We start from the raw sequence: 22443 nt of genomic DNA, 5'->3' as shown, positions 1-22443 counted from the left end.
TGCAAGACCCATGTCCCTACCTCTAAGGTGAAAGATACACTAAGTGTTTATTCACAAGGGAATTCTGAATATAAGGACATAACAGTGTACATGTAGGTTGTCATGTATGGGTGTTTTTTTTAGCTCTACTGGCCAAAGGCCAGAAGAGCTTATGCGATGGTAATGTGTACGTAGTATGTGCATCCGTGCGGTCGTGCGTCTGTAAACAATTGCTTGTGAACACGATACAGTCTTCAGTTTTGATTGTATCTCGATGAAACTTGTACAGTATCTAGATATCCATTAGAGCTCAGTTCCTTTCGAAAACCAGCCAGATCCGCCCATGCATGCCTAGATTATGGCCCTTGATAGTATAAAAAAAATGCTATTGTGTATACAATTGGTTGTGAACACGATACAGTCTTCAGTTTTGATTATATCTCGATGAAACTTGTACAGTATCTAGATATGCATTAGAGCTTGGTTCCTTTCGAAAACCAGCAAGATCCGCCCATGAATCCCTAGATTATGGGCCATGAAAGTTTTAAAGAAATGCTTTCTATTTTTAGCCAGGTCTGCATGAGCGAATTCTATTTTTAGCCAAGTTTAAATGTATATGTAAATTCAAGTCTAGAGTTAAGGGAGACAAATTGCAAGTCTAGGATTTTGAGAGACAATTTGCTTTTTGCTTCTGCAGTTGATTTTGTGAATTACTCTGCCTTGTTCTTGTTGAAAGCCCAAAGGCCATTTTTTAGCTTTAAGTTCTGTAGTTTGCGCATTCATCTTAACAAAATTGGTTGTGAATGTTTAAGTTATGCACCTGGTGTCATTACTGGCCACACCCAGGGTTCACAGGTTTGGTAAACATAAATCTGGAAAGGTTTGAAAATCTTTTTGTGTGTTCGTGCATCCATCTCAGCACAATTGATTGTGAATGTTTGTTCAAATTGATCAATGTTGTCCTAGGATGCCCTTGACTTTGACCTTTTGACCAACTTTTTTTAACTTTTAAAACTACAGAAAATTTTACTATGAGTACAGTTTTGAAAGCATTGTTTTTTTTGTCAGATGACCTTTACTTTGCACATATTAAAATAGGTTATGCAACTAATCTGCTTACAATACTTTCTGGGCTCAGATGTTGAACGTGCTACGTTTTCAGGTAACCCAAACACAAAACATAAACTATATGTCTGTTGCCTTTTACCCATACATACATGCTCTGGATTGATATGACCACAAAAGCCATGCCAGTAGAGCATAGGCCCTTTTGGGCCTCTTGTTTTATGTTCAGAGGCAATTTAAAATAACTTGCCATATGTATTTGACACTTAAAGGCAAGATCAACTTTTCATGTACTGACCTTGTTCGTAGGTCAATGTCACATTCGGGGGCATTCGTCACATACTGTGACAGCTCTTGTTTTTAGAATCTTGGTAAAACCCATAACAGTTTATACTGTTTACCGGTCATTTGCTCATTGTAATGTTGATCACTATTTGATAAACAGTCGAAAAGAGTTGATTACATTTATATAGGGCATCGGGTAATAACATCAAATATTTAACATTTAAAAGTAAACAACCTTAAAAGTAAACAACAATGCCATTAATCATGTTGTTAACTTAACCAAGTTCTGAACATTTGGCCCATGGTCTGTTTATTCAAATGTCTTATTCCATGCTATGAACCATTACTGCATTAGCATTCTATGTATGACATGATAATTAAAGCTAATTAGGAAGCTAATTAGTACTATTAATTGTAATTGAAATTTATTTCATTATTTGTGTATTAATGAATATCTGATTTATGTATAAAAATTGTAATTATAAGCTGTATATGTTTAAATCGATATAAAATTTATGTTATCTTATTCAAATAAAATGATAACTATTATGTGTTTATTTCAGTGTTTCAATTGTGAGGAGGAAGCCATGTACCACTGTTGTTGGAACACGTCGTACTGTAGTGTGAAATGTCAGCAGGAACACTGGCACAAGGAACACAAGAGGGTCTGTCGCAGGAAGAGATAAACTCACCCCACACTGGGAACTGTGAGATAAACACTACCACGCAGGGTGAATGTGTACAAGGATTTTCACACTTTACTTTCACTCCTGTGAACGAGTGAACTATTGTGACTGGATGTGTCATAAATTTGTGTAATATTTCCACAGTAACTTTTGCTCAAAGAGCAAACATGGGTCACTCGCAGAAAGTGATGAATTAACCATGCTGTGGAAATGTGTACAAGGATTTTAACACAGGGTGAATGTGTACAAGAATTTTCACACTTTACTTTCACTCCTGTGAAATGTGTACCATTGTGGCTGGAACATGTCATATTTTGGCAGTATAACCCAAAAAATATTAATAAGAATTGTGACATTGGTGAAATATCTTTCAGCATGTCTCTTCCTGTGAATCATAAAACACTTCAGTTGGAATGCATCATACCACAGAGTGAATTGTCGTCAGGGTCACTGGCATATAGAGCGCATTTATGTGTTAACAGGATAAGATACTATGGGGAAATGTGTACAGGGGAATATCAGACTTGTGAAACTGTATGAAACCTTCAATAGTGAAATATTAAGAAGTCAAAAATTTCACATTGTTAATCAGGTTTTGGACTTTCATGTGAAAGAACACAAATTTCATGCTCAAGTCTGGTTAAACATGTCTGAGAATGTTAAATTCTAAATTTTATACAAAATGTTTAAAAATATTACAATAGTTGTTAAGAATATATAGAGGATATCCAGTTTTGGAATATGTACATTTTGTGAACTGTTTGTGTTTTCCAATTTTAGAATTACCATAGGGCAGTCTTGTTTCACTTTCATAGCTAAAAGTAAAGTAAGCTTTTAGGCATATTGATCTAGACTTCGATTTTGATAATTGTATCAACAATTTTTGAAATGCTTAACATATATAAAGAGCAGAAAATGATTGTTACTAAAAGACAGTTTGAATTATAAATGTTTAAGATTGTTAGTAGGTAACCATCTGTATTGCTGACTTGAAAATACACCATATATGTCACCATGAACTTTAATTTTTTTTCATAAACACCAAGTCAATTTAACACTCAGTTTCTTAAACATATCTGATCTCTTAATACATTTCAATCATGTGATTGAGCCATGAATACATCAACACATAGCCATGAATACATCAACACATAGCCATAAATACATCAACAAATAGCCATCAACACATAGCCATGAATACATCAACACATAGCCTAGTCATGAATACATCAACACATAGCCATCAACACATAACCATCAACACATAGCCATCAGCACATACATGTACACATCAACACATAGCCATGAATACATCAACACATAGCCATGAATACATCAACACATAGCCATGAATACATCAACACATTTCCATCTACACATCAACACATTACCGGCTACACATCTTCACATAGCATAGCACATAACTGCTCTGATTACACATATATAGTTGAATTAGAACCAATATACATTCAGGTTAAGATGCATTGAAAAATTACATGTTGGTGTATAATGAAATCATAACATGTTAAGCCATGAAGTGCATATTCAGGTTAAATAGATACTGATGACTACAGTACATCGAGACCATTAGCAACAACAACGCCATTGTTTGATATACCACCACCCCATTTGGTCACAGTTGTCATCATTAAATTAACAATATGATTGACAATGTAATTATATCCATCGTACCATTTTGTGAAACAAGTTTATCACTAAAAAAATAGAAGCTTTTCTTGCCATCCACGGCAATACTGGAACATTATTCTATCCCCCATACTTAAGTGTTCTATGATGAAGCAGTCAGGGGAATACAACAATTTCTTTTTAGCATGAAAATAAAAATATTGACCCAGGGGCCAGTTTCATTTATGACCTGAGGCGTTATTTGGTGTCATGAGTTTTGTTATTTTCCTATATAATTGTATCAATCAAACTTAAGCCAGTATTTAAGTTGAAAACAAAACTCATATTACGAAAAAAATAACCTGTAACCATCTGTGATCATCCTACAGATTTAAGATGTAAGTTTCAACTAAGATCCTCTAATGGAAGAGGCCCCAGTATCTGTGCTCGTTACTGTTTTGTATCCTATGGTTTGTCTAGATAGACACTATACTTGTTTTGCAAGTTGTTAAGATTGCATGATGATATACATATTTTTATCTTAAAGCTTCACTCTCACAGATTTACAGTTTTTTTAAACTTTTTTTTATTATTTGTCTTGGAATGAGCCAAGTTTTGCGAACTATCTAACAACCAGTGATATAAGACTGCTAACAAAAGATCAGATCACAGATTTTCATATTTTCATTCAAAAACTAATGTTTTGTGGCTAAAAGCCTTACCAACGCTTCAAGAAACTGCATAAAACTTCAATTTTTGAACAGAAATATGAAAAGCTGCAATCTGACTTTTTTGTCACCAGTCTTATATCACTGTATTTCATGCATTTTCGCAAAAAACTGGCTCGTTCCGAGACATAAAAATAAAAAATGGTAAAAATGTTCAATCTGTGAGAGTGCAGCTCTAACTGATTTATTAATATGGATAACTCCATAGTTATCTTTGTATATTTGTTATATTCTAAATTTTACTATTTTGCGATTTATATAGTTGTTTATTGTGAAATGGTATATATTTTGTAAAGTATCTTTATAACATTTTAAATGTTTGTATATAATGATATCTTATGAAACCATGGTATATTTTCCAAAAATACTGTCTCGTGAAAAGAAATCATTCATCGAAACTGAATATTTGCATGAATCTGCTTTAAATACGAGCAATTTCTTAACAATGAATTTATGGATTCAAGTTCTAAGAATTCCTTAAAACATCATGTCAGGTAAATTTTTACAAATATGTTCTATACAGTCCAACCCTGTTGGCACGAACTCCCAGGGACCGGTTGACTTACCTTGAGCCTCAGGGAATTCAAGCCAAGTGGGAATGCTTACCTTCAGTATAAAGAAATCGGTTCTTTACATCCAGTTCATTGAGCAAGTGAGTTTGAGCCAGCTGGGTTCAACTGTTCATTAATATTTAAATAAAAATCTATTTGTTGTATAAGAATAAGAAACTTCAGCTTAAACATACAGATACATATATGTATGATTACATACAATTAATACAAATTAGTTGATGCAAAAACTTAGTGCTCTAGTATATGCAGCCTTTTAATGATTTTCATTATATTTTTCCAGTGGTTTTTAGAAATTTATCAGCGAGATATAATCTTTTCGCTATTTCAAATTAGTTTGTAAATTTGTTCCATTTTGCTCTGAAAATCAAACATAAACCCAAACACAGCTGGGAAAAAATCAATGATGTCAGTTCTAAAATGACATGACTGTATCAACAGTTTTGACATGCTTTACAGGTTTTATGCCATTTATTGTAAATTAAATGATTTTTAAGTGTATATAAAAATAGAAAAACTGTTTGTTTTAGTCAGATATCGATAATATTTCTAGTAAACACCAAAAGTTAATATTTTCACTCATGGCTGCACCACTTGGGAAAAATGTTTTCAGTGCTCATTTGATGAAATGTAATCGATATCTCACTTAATCAAATATTGATCCTCTATTCATAAACATTTGAGCATCAGCAGTTGTCATTGAAGTGCTAATGTGTTCATATACACTAGTCAGGGGTATCAGGTTGTCATTGTTAACTCACGGGAAGGTACAAAACGCTAAATGTATGATTTAAAATACATGTTCCAAGTTTATCTAACAGCCAACTCATATATATCTGTTGAAGTTGATTTTAATAGTCAATTTACAAACTCTTTGTTTTTAGTAGTGGATTGACTGACTGACTACATAATACACTACCATTACAATTAATTTTACTTGTGCATTAAGGGTACCATGTACAAAACACTAAAAGTTTACTACCAGTCTATACACTATATTGTACCAGTCTACACACTAAATTGTACAAATCCACCCACTAAATTGTACCAGTATACACTCTTAGTTGTACCAGTCTACACACTTAATTGTTCTCTTAGATGTACCTGTCTACATCCTTAATTGTACCAGTCTACGCACTTAATTGTACTTTAAGATGTACCAGTCTTCACTCTTAATTGTACCAGTCCACACACTAAACTGTACAAGTAGTTTTTGGCAATCTCTCTTAAGATACCAATGTAATTTTTAAATAGAACCTGCCATTCAACCGAGACTTGTAAAGCAAGAATGAAAGGTACCAGTCTCTAGACTTACTTTCCTGACAACCAAAGAGACTGTTTATTCTTTTCTTCAGCTCTGGACCTCTTAAAAATCAAAACGATGCATTGAAATGCCACTGCTGTTACCAGTAGTCCTGTAAAAAACAGCTTTGAAGCTTTTATTGTTTGTAATAATGTTTGTCTCTTAACATAGAAGTGATAGATTTAGCATTTTGTGAAAATTAATTCAATGTCTGTTTGCTATATTTTGTCTTGTGCCATTCTACTATAATAAGGTTAGTTTCTTCATTTATCCCGCCTTTGTGTGAACAGTTTAATGAACAGTTGTATGATAAGACCAGGTATAATGGATCAATCACATTTATTAGTTTGACTATGTTTCTAAGAAAAATAGTATTTCAGGAGCTATGCCATTATTATTCTCAGCGACTTGCATAAGAACTTGAATCTTGGCCACAACACACATAAAAACGTTCAAGATATGAAGATAAAATTGATTATGGTACACATGTTGCCAAAGACTATACACATTTGTTCTGCAAGGCCCATAACTCTAGCTTTAATAATCATTGAGTTATGCCCCCTTTAGTGGACAGTCATGGGCGTTTGCTCCGCGACGCTCTTGTTTCTTTTGCGGAACATACTAGTACTAATGATATTATGCTTTTAATATGTTTGTTAAATATGTCACTCATTTTTAGATACAACAAATAATTATTGTTATTGGTACTGTTAAAAAAAATAGAAATATGTTAGCTTCATTCTGCTAACATACACTGACTGTGAGTTATAGACATGTGTTCTGACTTATGTACATATTTATATTGAAAGTGATGTTTTAAGGACTGATCATTTCAAGCCATATTAAAATAGTGATCCTGTTGTTTCATTTAATTAAAGTCAAGAATTGTTTCATTACATTAAGGTCAATTTGTTTCATTACATTTAAGTCAAGAACTGTTTCATTACATTAAGGTCATGTTGTTTCCTTACATTAAGGTCAAGCTGTTTCATTACATTAAGGTCAAGTTGTTTCATTACATTAAGGTCAAGTTGTTTCATTACATTTAAGTCAATAATTTTCTATCCTTTTTGCATATTTATTTATTTATTTTGAAAAAAAATCTCAGAATACTGCATACCACATGAAGTATAGTTCATTCTCTTTGCTGAAACATGTAAAATTACATACAAAATATACATACCCATTCATTATTTTGTCATCATTTCATGACTTTATATTGCACAATTAACATTTTGTAAGTTGATCATGTTCTGCTTTAAGGGAAGTCACAAAGTTTAGAATTGTTATCAAAGAATTACCATTGTCCTCTTTTATTTTTAAGTGAAAGAATCCAGGTATTGTTAAAGCCTTTGTGTCATCCTTAACTACAACATAAACATAAACCTTGATCATTACTCAAAACACGTTCAAGATATTCACAAAAAATAGTTACATATAAACTGCTGCTTTTACTATTGTTCTGTTATGATTTTTGATAAGATGATTTAAAACAGACAGGCCTTTTGAGTGCCAGAGAGAAAAACAGACCAGTCTTGAGTGGCTGAGAGAAAACAGACTAAGATTTTGATTGGCTATGAGTGGTGATAGTAGTTTATACTCCGGGTCCCGGCGTGAGCACATTGAAGGGTCCCAGAGTGACAGTTCAACCACCGCACACCTATCCTGGGCTGAACCAGTACTAGGTGCGTTCACCTCTGCAAGGAACTGACAACTTCTGTACGTGCCAGGGGCAGTGGTACAGTGCGAATGGTCGTAGAAAGGATTTCATAACCAATCACAACAGAAGTGACCTGGTCCGCCCGGGAATCGAACCCGGGTTGTCCGATTCAGAGTCCAACGCTCTACCGATTGAGCTAACCGGGCGAATTGATTGGCTATGAGAAAACAGACCGGCCTTTTATGGCTGAGAGAAAACAGACCAGCTTTTTGATTGGCTGAGAGAAAACAGACCAGCCTTTTGATTGGCTATGAGAAAGCATTGGCCTCAGCTGGCCACACTGTTGTTGTAAATTGATGTTACATATAAAAGTAAGTTATGAATTTATAATTTTATGTGTTAAATCAGTGGCTTTTAAAGTAAATAGTTATTGTTTGCATTGACAGCAAACATCTGCAGTACCCTTTTAGATAGTATTGTCTCTGATGCATTAGTTTTCTTTGTAACATTGCAGCTTTCTTAAACAAATTTATGCATCTGATTTATTTAGTTTGTTAGATATAAACAATTTGAATGTATAAAGTTTATTTAAATGTTATGTGACTGTTTAGAAAGCTTTGTAAAATGGAGCGTGCTTCTATTGGTTAAGTTAGAAAGCTTTAAAAAAGATCATTGTGTTAAATATTGTTGTCATGATGGGTTCTTTAGATATTATCATTACTTATTTATTACATTTTCACTTTTTGTGTCAATTGCAAAGCATGGCAGACACATTCGGGAATGCTTTGTCTGGTCTTTGCGGCGTCAGCATCATACTTGTGTTTAAGAGCGTAAACCTCTGACTTGATGTAAAGACAATGAACTTCGCATGCACATTGGTCATGGTCATCAGATGACCCTATAGGTCAGTAGGTCAAGGTCAACAGATGACCTTAAAGGTCAGTAGGTCAATGTCAATAGATGACCTTATAGGTCAGTAGTTCAAGGTCAACAGATGAATCTATAGGTCAGTAGGTCAAAAGTGAAGGTGATGGTGCCCTTTGCGTTCCCGACAGCTGACAATCTGATTTGCAAAATTCTAAGTCCTGTGTGTTGATCAGTATGTTTGCAGTTCGAAAGTATGCACAAACAAGTGAATGAAAACCAGAGTTGCAGTCTTTAATGATAAGTTTAAGTACTTGTCATCTTATCGTGGACATTTTTGTTTTTAAATGCTTGAAAAAGAATGATATCGTAGTTGCACATTCAAAACACGAAAATTAAGAATCAGTGATCTCTATTCAAATAGCTAGTTAAAAGATATGTTACGAGATCATTGAATATGTTTGTAAACTTTATTTTATTGACATTGCAATATTTCACTGGCCATGTATTACATGAACCATGTGTTGTGATGAACATTGTATGATTATATTAACACCATACTATCATTTTGGTTTTACATAAACATGAACGACTGATGCAGTAATGTCTATATGTGAGTGTACGTTGTTGGCAGCTTTCCTAAATGCTTGAACTTCTGGTTATTGTTTTATTTTTGTATGGATATTTTATATATTTGTGTTTCCCATTTTGTAAATAGCTCTCTGTACACACAAGGCAGAAAATAAAAATCGAGAGAAAATTATATGGTAATTTGTTCTTCTTTCAAATGGGTATGATTGTATATGTATTCAGAACAATGAGCACGTTATAATTGTGAGTTCCATGCGTAGGAAACATTGGTAGAACAATGAGCACGTTATAATTGTGAGTTCCATGCGTAGGAAACATTGGTAGAACAATGAGCATGTTATAATTGTGAGTTCCATGCGTAGGAAACATTGGTAGAACAATGAGCACGTTATAATTGTGAGTTCCATGCGTAGGAAACATTGGTAGAACAATGAGCATGTTATAATTGTGAGTTTCATGCCTAGGAAACATTGGTAGAACAATGAGCATGTTGTAATTGTGAGTACCATGCCTAGGAAACTGGTAGAACAATGAGCATGTTTGAATAAGGAGTACCATGCATCGGGAACATTGGTAGAATAATTAGCATGATTGAATTAGGAGTACCATACATAGGGAACATTGGTAGAATAATGAGCATGATTGAATTGGGAGTACCATGCATATGGAACATTGGTAGAATAATGAGCATGTTATAATTGTGAGTTCCATGTGTATAAAGCATTGGTAGAGCATGTTTGAATTAGGAGTATCATGCGTAGGGAACATTGGTAAAACAATGAGCATGTTTGAATAAGGAGTACCATGCGTAGTGAACATTGGTAGAACAATGAGCATGTTTGAATTGGGAGTACCATGCATAGTGAACATTGGTAGAACAATGAGCATGTTTGAATTGGGAGTACCATGCATAAGAAACATTGGTAGAACAATGAGCATGTTTGAATAAGGAGTACCATGCGTAGGGAACATTGGTAGAATAATGAGCATGTTTGAATTGGGAGTACCGTGCGTCGGGAACATTGGTAGACCAATGAGCATGTTTGAATTGGGAGTACCATGCGTCGGGAACATTGGTAGAACAATGAGCATGTTTGAATTGGGAGTACCATGCGTCGGGAACATTGGTAGAACAATGAGCATGTTTGAATTGGGAGTACCATGCGTCGGGAACATTGGTAGACCAATGAGCATGTTTAAATTAGGAGTACCATGCGTCGGGAACATTGGTAGAACAATGAGCATGTTTAAATTAGGAGTACCATGGGTAGGGGACAATGGTAGAACAATGAACATGTTTGAATAAGGTGTAACATGCGTAGGAAACATTGGTAGAACAATGAGCATGTTTGAATATAGAGTACCGTGCGTAGGGAACATTGGTAGAAAAATGAGCATGATTGAATTGCGAGAACCATGTGTAGGGAACATTGGTAGAACAATGAGCATGTTTGAATTGGGAGTACCATGCGTAGGGAACATTGGTAGAATTTGGAGTACCATGCGTAGGGAACAATGAGCATGTTTGAATATTGAGTACCATGCGTAGGGAACATTGATAGAACAATGAGCATGTTTGAATTAGGAGTACCATGCGTAGGGAACATTGGTAGAACAATGAGCATGATTGAATAAGAGTACCATGCGTAGGGAAATTGCTAGAACAATGAACATTATTGAATGGAGAGTACCATGCCTAGGGAACATTGGTAGAACAATGAGCATGTTTGAATTGGGAGTACCATGCGTCTGGAACATTGGTAGAACAATGAGCATGTTTGAATTAGGAGTACCATGCGTAGGGAACAATGGTAGAACAATGAGCATGTTTGAATTGGGAGTACCATGCCTAGGGAACATTGGTAGAACAATGAGCATGTTTGAATTGGGAGTACCATGCGTCTGGAACATTGGTAGAACAATGAGCATGTTTGAATTAGGAGTACCATGCGTAGGGAACAATGGTAGAACAATGAGCATGTTTGAATTGGGAGTACCATGCGTATGGAACATTGGTAGAATAATGAGCATGTTTGAATTGGTATTGCATGCGTAGGAAACATTGGTAGAACAATGAGCATGTTGTAATTGTGAGTACCATGCGCCGGGAACATTGGTAGAACAATGTGCATGTTTGAATTAGGAGTACCATGCGTAGGGAACAATGGTAGAACAATGAGCATGTTTGAATAAGGAGTAGCATGCGTAGGGAACATCGGTAGAACAATGAGCATGATTGAATTGGAAGTGCCATCAGTAACGGAATATTTATATAATGCATATGGAATGCATATGAGTACCGCATATATTTTTGCATTGGTATAATTGATGCATCGTTTATACTTCGTAAACCCAGCACTTATTTGCGAGAGTGAACACGTTTGCGGTCAGAAAATCGAAACAAAAAAATACTGAGCTCTAGTTCGCTAAATGCACTCTTTGATAGAAACAGGTGCGTTTGCTTGACCAGCGTTAAGTCGCTCGATTACCTTATTAGTTTTTGGCCGAACAAAATTGAGCGAGCAAGCTAGATATTAGATACTATTCGTTTAAAATCAAGAGCGGGCGATGGTGAAACCAATATATACTATATGATGAATATTTTAAATGATGCTCCAAGTATAAAGCTGTTCATCTCTCAATATTAAGCGTAAGTTAAAAGAATGTCCCATGAGGTAATAATTATTGTCATAGACTTGGCGAATATAGTAGTTGCCGTCTTCCTCAATGAAGCTTCATACAAACGTTGTCAGAAACGATACGCATATGTAAAGAAATTTATTATATGCTTTCCGATAGGTTTATAGAGATTTATAAATGAAATCAAAACGATATTTCACTGTTAGAAACATCGAAAATATCAATTCGATAGTTTTCCCAATGCTTTAAAAATTTACCCTGTTTTGCTACTCATTGGAACATCAGCGCGCACATAACTGGGACACAACAGAACGATGTCATTTCCGAGATGACGACACATGCTCATATTGTTCGACGCGTTAATCTCTTGACTCTGCAATTTAAAGTATTTTATTACCATTTTAGGCATACAATACACGCATTCCGTGAAATATCTCGCATGCTGAAATATTTTACGATCTAACACTGAATGTAAGACGTTCCTTAAGACCATCGCGGCGCTCTTCCTTTTAAACGCATGTATAAACAAATCAGTTCGCTTTTGTTTTCTATGTATGACTTTGACTCAACGAGTCGGAATACTCATGTTATGTAAAACAACATTCCTAAATATATTTATTTTTCTTCATACATTTTTAACAAATTAATAACGAACATACAGCAAACAAATCGCGCAAAACAAAAAAAAAGATATAAACATGCTATCAGACTAAATCCATGGAATATTTTTGCTCTGTTACTGAAAATGAATTGTGTGAGAAATGATTTTCCTGGTAATCAAATGAAAACATGCCTACATTGTCATTTAGGAATAACATTTCTCAACCGGGTACGCCGTTGAACGCACCTGGACGCAAATAAAATGCGTACACTGCTATAGTGCGTATATATTGGGGTGGAACAATCGGAACACCTCGGCCATTATCCATCGAAAACAACCTCAGTTTACAATGTCAAAAATCCTTACATTTAACTACGCTGCAAGTAGATTGCCTTGCAATTTGAATTCAGCAGTCAAACTTGATGACTGTTGGACTTTGGAATCTTTATAAGAAATAAAATAAAGCTCTTCACTGGCAATCACTTCAAGCTTAGAAACACAACACTCGTTGTTTTCGATGGAAAATGGCCGAAGTGTCCCGAATGAAGGATGTAAGTTAATAGGTTCTATCCGTGCCTCTCCTTGACGTCACCTAGAACCTTTCCCCGTTAAGCCCTCAATTTATTATTACAATGATAAACAGAGTACATGTATTTATTGATATTCAATCAAAACGAAAAAGAACGAAACCTGTCGAAATGATAGAAGACTTTGAAAATGTCGGTCAGGGGTGGTGAAAAAAATATGTCACGAAAACAATAAAACAGTTTCATACAAAAAAGATAGGCTGGAATTTCGTCTATTTTTTACTGGAGAACATCTCTGACCACTCCACGCTCCGGAACTTGCTGAGCATCCTGTCAAGAATGTAGGCCCGCGTGAGCGCGCGGATCCAAGAGAAACGAGGGGGTTGTTGCATTCCACCAGCCATCATGGGGCCGCCGCCTTGTCCTTTCATCTGGGCCTGCCTTTGCTCGATTAAATACGCCGTCAGGAGTTTATTTACTGGAATATAAAGGGAATATGTATTATACGTGTACAATAAGGTACCGAATATTCAGGATATGGTACGTATAGTACGGTACTTATTATCATCTAATTCTGCCGCTGCTCTAGTGGATTAACTAAACATGACTATGTGGTATAACCGTTATATCAACATGAGCTATACGACATTTAAAATTGCCATAATTTGGGCCTGCTTGATTAAAGATGCGCATCATCATAGTCGCTATGTACAATGTTTAACGATTTTTGTGCATTAGCAGATCCGATACAATCGGAACACCTCCGCCAGTATCCAACAGGAATTGGCTATCTCGAAGCTTGCCGGAGATGGCCGAGTTGTTACGATTGGATACGATATTGATACTTGCTGCTGTGACGTCGTTTTGACGCTTGCAGTGTTTTCAAACCTAGAGATATACCGTTATTGGTACAAACACTACGAACAAGGGACTTTAAGATTGATAACTAAAAGCATCATAAAATATAAACACTGCTGAAATTTCATTCATTTGATTATAGAAATATGGTTTGCTTTAATTTCAACAATGCGGCATTGCCTCGCAAAACCAATGCGGATATATATTTTTTTTAAAATCCAAACATTTATATCGACGAACACATTCATACTCTAATAAATGAACAGTGTGATATTTTTGCTAGACACACTTGTATATATATTTATCTGAAATATATTATTTTGTCCATTTCTAATATATGCTTTTCTTTAAACTTTTGTGTAACAATGTTCAGTGAGATAATAACATTTAAGGCTCTTTTCTTAGTGGGTATACTATTTTTAGAGCGTGCGTCGTTTCTGCTACACATGCATTTGTCAAGTTCAAACCAACTACTTTTTTTCTCTGAACTATGTCTGTTATAATGTGACATATGTTTTACCCATTCAACTATAAAATACATACGTGATGTTATTGTTCTACAAAAAGATGTGCATATTGTAATATATTCTTAAAATAATGCATGTTGTTTATACTTCAGCACAGAACCTGTTTGTTAACGCATGCACCAGTTTAGGTGCGGCAGAAGTTACAAAATAAGAAATGGAATATCGCTGTGTGAACTTACTCGCACCGCCTCTTTGTTGTGCACCGCCACCTTCAGCATCCCCACCCGCGGGCTGTCTTGAGAACAAACCCCCGCCACCGCCGCTGCCACCCTCACCCGCTTCGCCTCCGGCAGACCCGCCGCCGAACAGTCCACCTGCGGGCTGTCCTGAGAACAGACCCCCGGCGCCGCCACCTCCGCCGCCACCCTCCGCCGCTTCGCCACCGGAAGAACCACCACCGAACATCCTTGCCAATCCACCACCCCCACCACCGCCTTCGGCTGCCTCTCCACCACCGCCACCCCCTCCACCAAACAGTCCCTGGCCGCTCACACAATAGCCCGCCAATAAAACAAGCAGTCCGAGGGAATAAGACCGCATCTTGAAGAAAAAAACTATGTATGTTTACGATGATAACCTACGATTACGGCAAACAACATTGAAATCAAATATGTTTCTCTTAAATGGTGCCAGAATGTATTATGTATAATTTTAATTTGGTTTAAAAGCAACAGTCAAAAATGCAATATTTCATTTATTTTGACCTCATCAAAGTCTCCGAGAACCTACTTTTATTTATTTGAGTAAATTCCAAATATGAACTCAAATATGTTTTCACTCTCTTGTCGCGGATTCTGCTACGGACTAGCTTATCGCACCGTCTTTATATACTGGCCATTCTCTTGAGGTCAGTCCAGAAAAAAATGAAAAACGAGCGAAACGGGAGTCATTAGTTTATAGTGTCACCTGGACACAATTATTGTGAAAACAGGGGGCAGGCATACTACTATACACAGTGGGGTGGCATCCGAGGGTGAACGTTGGGGCGGCGGACTGTTCGGTTCATGATATTTAAAAATAACTTAGGAAATATTCTGCCAGGAGCAATGCGCACAAGCGTGGCAACATCTATAATATTCGTTACAGTTTGAAGAAGGATAGTGTTAAATCGAAATTGCGTAAAATGCGTGTTTTGGGAATCATTCGTTTTAACATTTAGCTTGCCGTTATTCTGTATTATCGTTAGGTTAATTCTGGTTTCTATAAGGTTTATATTTTTAATTGCAATACATGTAATTGATAATGTTTAGAAAAGTGTGAAGTTAGATATCTTCAACAAACTAGCTTAAACCTCCAGTGAACTCCCATTTCGTTGGCCGTTCAAATACGAGGCTATTTTGATGCATATTTGGCTGTACGTTCAGTGTCTGTTACGCACCAGTCAAATGTAACCACGGCCCCCAGGTCCGGTGATATACCGGGGAAAGCGGGGGAAATGGACCGTGTTTTACCTTATAGGTGGCCCCGCAGTGCCGAATAAATGTGGTGGATTATTTTTATTTTCGCGCCGAAAATAGCGAGTTTTGGGCTGCTAAATTAGTTGGTCCCTGTAGTTTCCATTGAATTATTAAGGTGAACATGAAATGTCTACTAACCAATCCGGTCCGAGTTTTTATTTAATTGATATTCGAATCCTTCATAACATAAAAAATTGTTGCTGTCCAGTGTTGTTTTCATTTGAGTGTATGCTCATATGCTCATCATTCTCGTTCACCAGAGTGATGGTGCTATGTGTTAGATTTATCATGATCGAACCCCTGATGAATGAGAATGATGCTCATCTGTGCCATACGTTCTGCTTACCGTGTACTGCCTACTACGTACTTGTATATCGAATTTAAACCAGTTTGAATACCGCGTACCAAAAGCGTGAACATATGGGATTTTAACCTCTTTGACATTGAAAGCAAGAGAACCATGGTGGCCGCTCAACATACCGTCCGATTTGCCAAAAGTGTAAGACGTTTACTATATCATTGAAGACAGTGAAGAAATCGCATAACCACATAGAAAACGGCAAACAAATCGAAACATGTTGAAGAGCCTAAGTAAATGATCATCAATTGGCCATTCCCAAGGAAGTCTTTCGTTATATGTTTTCTTGATAGCCGAATTATGCAAGGGTCGAAAACCAGTCCCGCACCTGGCATATTACTACAACTGATTGCTTGAGTACAAATGCACCAACATATTTAGCAAAATGTTTGCACATTTGGTGGCTTAAAAACTATTGTCAACATTAAAGCTCGTGGGTGAACGTTATACTTAATTCTAATATATAATGAGTTCGAGGCTTTAGTAGTAACTAAAATAGCCATTATCTTAACCTTAACTTCAACTTATAACTGCCCAAGTATGTCAAAGGTGGTATATTCATTAGTATGCTTAATTATGTCCAAGATTAATTTGCCGCGAACAGAAATTAACACCCTAATGACAACTGTCTTACACTGACCACGAAACCACAACTTAAGTGTTAAACGCCTGACAATATGATCGCCGAGCTGTGTTATGGAACTCACGAAAACATAACTTAACTTTACTACGTAGATACGCCATGTATAACACTGGTATGCGTTAAATATCACAGTAGTTTGATTCCCATCAAACTTCTGTGTTAGATATGCGCACTGCACGCCTTTCAAGAGACATTTGTCAACAGCAGACGTCAATAAGCAGGATTCTGTATAGAGTAAAAAGATACAACATGTAAACTATACGTTTAACGTCACAAGCAAAAAAAATGCTGCAATTATTAATTAATTAATTAACGATATTAATTGCCACGACCTTCCGAAAGAAGAACGGCGAAGAATACTGTAACATTTTCCCGATTTTTTTTCATTCCATCGTGGACATAACTCGATAAACATTGTAGCCATAGTTACTGGACTTACTATAACAATGTACTGTTACCATACCTCGACTTTTTACTCGAAAGTGTTACTGGCTGAAAACGTCGAAATCAAATATCAAAAATGGGCTTGATTTTCTATTCATTTTTGTAAAACCTTTTTTTCTAATCGGATTGATCATATTATTTCGTTCTAAGCAGGACGCTCCATGACAAAGATCAAATACCGTTCTTTTAGCTCATCGGTAGAGCGTTCGCTTCGGGTGCGGAAGGTTCCACTGTGTCCTACAAAATATGCCGAAATACGTTCAATAATGGTATCAGGTGCTCCTTTGCCTTGGGCTTAGAATCAGAGGGTTGTACTGGGAAAATTATAGAACTCGATACGGGTTAGAACAACAGGAGCGTTGTCACCCTGGTATGAGTGCGTTACACCGAGTACCAATTATAGAACCAGTGAGTCTATTCGAAGAGCTATGGTATCGCACTTGTTCCTTCTGTTGCTTCAACACTGATATTGTCGAAATACATAGATGACTTGGAATTCCACTCACTTTAAACGCATGCCAGAAATTGCGGTCTCTTCAATAACATGTACTTCAGTACTTCGCATTTTAATACACTATTAGTCGTGATTGCACCGCGGGCTTACGCTGTAAGACCATTATAAACTATAAAATCAAACACAATTTATAGCAAGAAAGAACACTTCAAAATAATTCTTTATTAGCAGAAAAAACAGTTAATCACAGCAGTCGGCAAGGACAAAACCATAAACAATACTGAGTTTACAAAAAATACATGTACAAACATAAAAAGATTTAAATATGAAATATATGTGTATATTATATGTTAGGTAATGTAATACAAAAATGTAGATACCATAAATGAAAAATTATATTTTTTATTATGAGAAATTTATAAAATTAAAAAAAATATATATTTTGATGTCTTTTTTTTCAAATTGAAAAAATAAATTAACTTGATAAATATAAAAAAAATCATCTTTATTCAAATATCATGAACATGATTTGAAAAGTGAATGGTGGTTGTTATAAAAGAAGAATATGGCTCATTTGTTTGCAAAACTTGATACCTGTATTGAATAAAATGTCTATCTAAACATTCTGAAATAATAAAATTAAGTGTGTAAACATGCTACTTTACTCTAAGATTTATTTCCTAACTATAACTTATCTAACTGTGAGTATCAATTTGTATAAGCACAGAGTATTTAAATATTAAAACCAACTAAATCTGAAATATGTAACAAAAAATGCAATAAACGTTTATAAGCCAAAAAGGATGAAAACACATTTTTATATATAACACATAATTGAAGTGGTATTTTGATACCTGGCCCTAATATCACGAAAATACTTAAGTCAAATCTCAAACTCAGCCTCAACTCATTTTACCACATAGCATCAAAATTTATTAAAAATCATACATGTTTTTACACCTTTATAAGTGCATTCTATCATACAATATGCTGATACAAGCCTTATAATGGTCAAATTCCAAGGGAAAGATATTCTACAGCCACAAATTTATTTGAGTACAATTCTGTATTCTTTATAAAATACTCAAGTATAATTGTGCCCGGGACATAGTTTTCTCTGAAATGTTGATAAAATCTTTTTATCTACACATTCTGTGAGAAAATACGTTTTCAAAAAGTATAAAAACATGCAAGATTCTGCACCATACAAGTCTCTTTTTTTGGTAAAATGAGTTAAGATTGAGTTTGAGAATTGACTTGTGAATGTTTGTGATATTGGGGCATGTACTTGATTTTTAACCTTATATCTCTTTTAATGGCTTTTTTTTACAAAAATAATATGGAACAAAAATACCTTAAGTTGTAATTTATTACATGTCTGATTCTTCTACTCATTATTTGAGTATTTTATTTCTTTGCCTTATAACATTTCATTGGTTTGAAAAATTTCAACATTTATAATTAACTTGATTCTTTGAAAATATTCCTGTTTAATGTACATGTATGTCTTGTTTATCGAATATATTCTTTATTCTATACAAGATTCGCTATACACTGAATGCATTATTTGAATAAATGGTGAAGATAAAATGTGTAATGTAGCACATACATATATTTAAAAAAATGTATCTTAAACGCAATTCATTGACCTTTTCCACAATTATTTACTTATAACTTTTCATATGGTGAATTACAATCTAAATGAGATTTAAGAGAATACTAAATAAATATATCAAATAAAACCATATATGATGTCGCCATCTTGAAATAACTGTTATAACATCACTATATTTATTTTTTTATAACATTTTATATAACAAGTGTAACTACTTATAACCTGAGGTCATCAATGAATAGCGTGGAAAATGTGCATGATTTAAAGTGTCTTTTTATGTATTTAGCGCTGAAAAACATCAAACTACAGTAGTATTTCATGATATAAATAGAATGTCACTTTCGTGGTCATTCAATAAGAAATGTAAACTTATTCATCAAAATTGAGAAAATCTCATCATGGCTCGTTTTTATCAATTCTAGTAATCTTGTTTAACAAGTTCCATATTGAGTGACCACCTATATAACATTTGCTATGTCTAAAAATGTCCATGGCACCTTTTGATTTTAGGCAAAAATAATGCTGTTTGAAAACAACTGAATTTTTCCACAAAAACAACATTGGAAAGCCAAAATATTAGACATCTTTCAAACAGAAGAAAAATCATTAAAAAGTAGATAAAATAAATAAACAGGATATAACGCAAAGAAAATAATATGTACATTGCATAGTTTACTGTCAAATGTGCACTTTTAAGAGTTCAAATTCAAGCCTCGCCAAAGGAATCGCCAAAGAGATTTAATCATTAAGTACAGCTTTGACAACCAAAAATTCATTACACAGATTACAACAGCAAAATGCTCATTATGTATCGAAAACCACCGTCTAATTTTCATTAAGTTATTAAGAGGTTTTATTTAGTAAGTCATTTAGAAGCTCATGTATGCTAATATAGAGGCATTTGATAGGCATTTCGCTCTGAACACTAAGAAAGTTAGCATTTATGTTTGGTCTGCTAAACAATAAGTCAGTAACAACATAATCATTAAGATGATAAAAAATAAACACAGCCTATTTCTCAGTTTTTGTGAAGCTATTTTTTCAACTTTCTTGCAAAGACAACTAAGCTTCCAAACAATCTATTTTTTCTAAATTCTTATTAATATCATTATGCATTCAAATTGCTATTAAACAATGTTTAAATTTCATGATAAACCAAAGTAGAATTGATAGCAATACATGTATATATAATTATCAAAAAAAAGCAATTTTGCTCTGGAATGTAAGTTTAACAAAAAATCATACCATATTTGTAATTTTATATTATGGCTCACTGCAAGATAGTAGAAAGATAACTTAAGAATTATACTTAAATGTTACCATTGCATAAGAATTGACTGACTTCATTAAATGGGCCCTTATTTACACTCAATTATTGTTTGTTTAAAGCACAATACAGAATCAGCAGCAAAAAATTGAGTATTTGACTTCCACTATGCTGGCTGTCTAGAATCTGTGTTTTTTCTGTTTGTCGTCTGCAATCAGCTCCAAGAAACTCTCCCTCGTCTGAAAAACAATGATAAGATTAAGAAATATGTATGGAAAGAAACATCATAATATGTTCAGAAGGTTGAGTATACTTGGTAATTTCCCTACACCGCAACTTAAAACAGTATTGCCTTTAGTGGGCGTCATTTCATGCTTTCTGGTGGTTTATTGGAGAAAGAATTGTGGATCATATCTTGATAAACTCAAATTTCCAGTATGACAACATATTGCTAAAACTTGGTACAATTTTTCAATTAAATATCAATTAATTGTTGGTATTGATAAATTATAAGTCTGAAAGAATAAAATATATAGATTTTTTCAATATATTTCACCTTGTGAACAACAAAAGTCAATATTTCACATGTGGCAAAGCATGACATATAACTTTGGAGTTTCACTTGTGTGAGATACATTTCAATCTTACACTGAAGCAAATAGATATCATCTTCCTGGGGTAGGCTTATTTTGTTGAATGAAAGACAGGGGTTGATGAAACGTTTCTTTTTAAGGTAATAGAAAGTGATCAAACTGAGAATGAATTTTGCGCATGTAGCATTATTTCGGACATCCCGATTCGGATTGTGTCATAATAATCGATTTTTATTTTACAAATTTTATTTGGCCGATGGAATTTTACGCTGTTAACCGTTTCTTTATTATTCTCATAATGTTTGAAGCATTGTTCTCAATAAGAAGTGGCTGTTGACCTTTATGGTTCAAATGAAAATTGGTTTGGTTCAAATTTAAAAAAAAAAAATGAATAAATATTTTGTAGTAGTAATATATATTACGTAGAGGCAGTCATTTTATTTTCTATTTGAGACAGTTCAACAAAACTTCTTGAGGACCCAGTTTGAGTGAGATTTAAATTCTATAGTTGTAATTTGTATTTCCAGGTATGTTGATAGTTACAAAAGTCAGGGATGAACAGACAACTCAGCCAGTGCATCCAGTTGTTCCTGTCATTGACTGACAATTCAATCCAGAGGCCATGATACTTGGATTTATGGCTGAACATGCTCCCTGGCACCACAGTAGTGTGTCTTACTTAAGACACTTGCCAAAGATACAAAAGCTCTCAGTGAATTAAAACTTCAAAGGTGTACAGCATCATACAAGATGACTTACGGAGTGGCTAGCCATTTCAATGATGAACATGTGGAGGGGTTAATGGATCTCGGTTTTGTTTCAACTAAGACAAGTCAACAAACACAAACAATGAGAAAACTGTTGCAGCTATTTTTCTGCTATAGAGAAAGAAATAGTGTTGAGACATTTGGCCTCCTTAAAAATCACAAGGGCTGATTCTGAATCAATTTTCATGGAATTTGAAACCCTGTTTGAGAGACTTGAACTGCCGTGGGACAATCTAGTTTGTGTGCTACTGGGCTCATGTAACACCATGAGGGGAAAAATCTGGCTTAGGGACCAGAATATGTCAAAGTTCACCATGTCCACAACGGCTACGCTGC

The 22443-nt window shown here is 34.9% G+C and overlaps 1 protein-coding gene across 3 annotated transcripts in view; it reads left to right on the top strand.

Moving 5' to 3' along the window:
- LOC128237228 (zinc finger MYND domain-containing protein 11-like) overlaps positions 1-22443 on the top strand; it is a 68440-nt gene that overhangs the window by 22072 nt on the left and 23925 nt on the right. For 2 of the 3 annotated variants that reach the window (XM_052952588.1, XM_052952580.1), the window contains one exon: positions 1893-9522. In XM_052952588.1, the coding sequence (XP_052808548.1) occupies positions 1893-2015 (123 nt within the window). In that variant the 3' untranslated portion in view covers positions 2016-9522. Of the gene's footprint in view, positions 1-1892; positions 9523-22443 lie in introns of those variants that run through there. The other variant, XR_008261538.1, reaches the window with a different exon arrangement.

Source organism: Mya arenaria, chromosome 1 (assembly GCF_026914265.1).
Source record: "Mya arenaria isolate MELC-2E11 chromosome 1, ASM2691426v1".
NCBI lineage: Eukaryota > Metazoa > Mollusca > Bivalvia > Myida > Myidae > Mya > Mya arenaria.
This window is presented reverse-complemented; position numbering and strand designations above follow the sequence as displayed.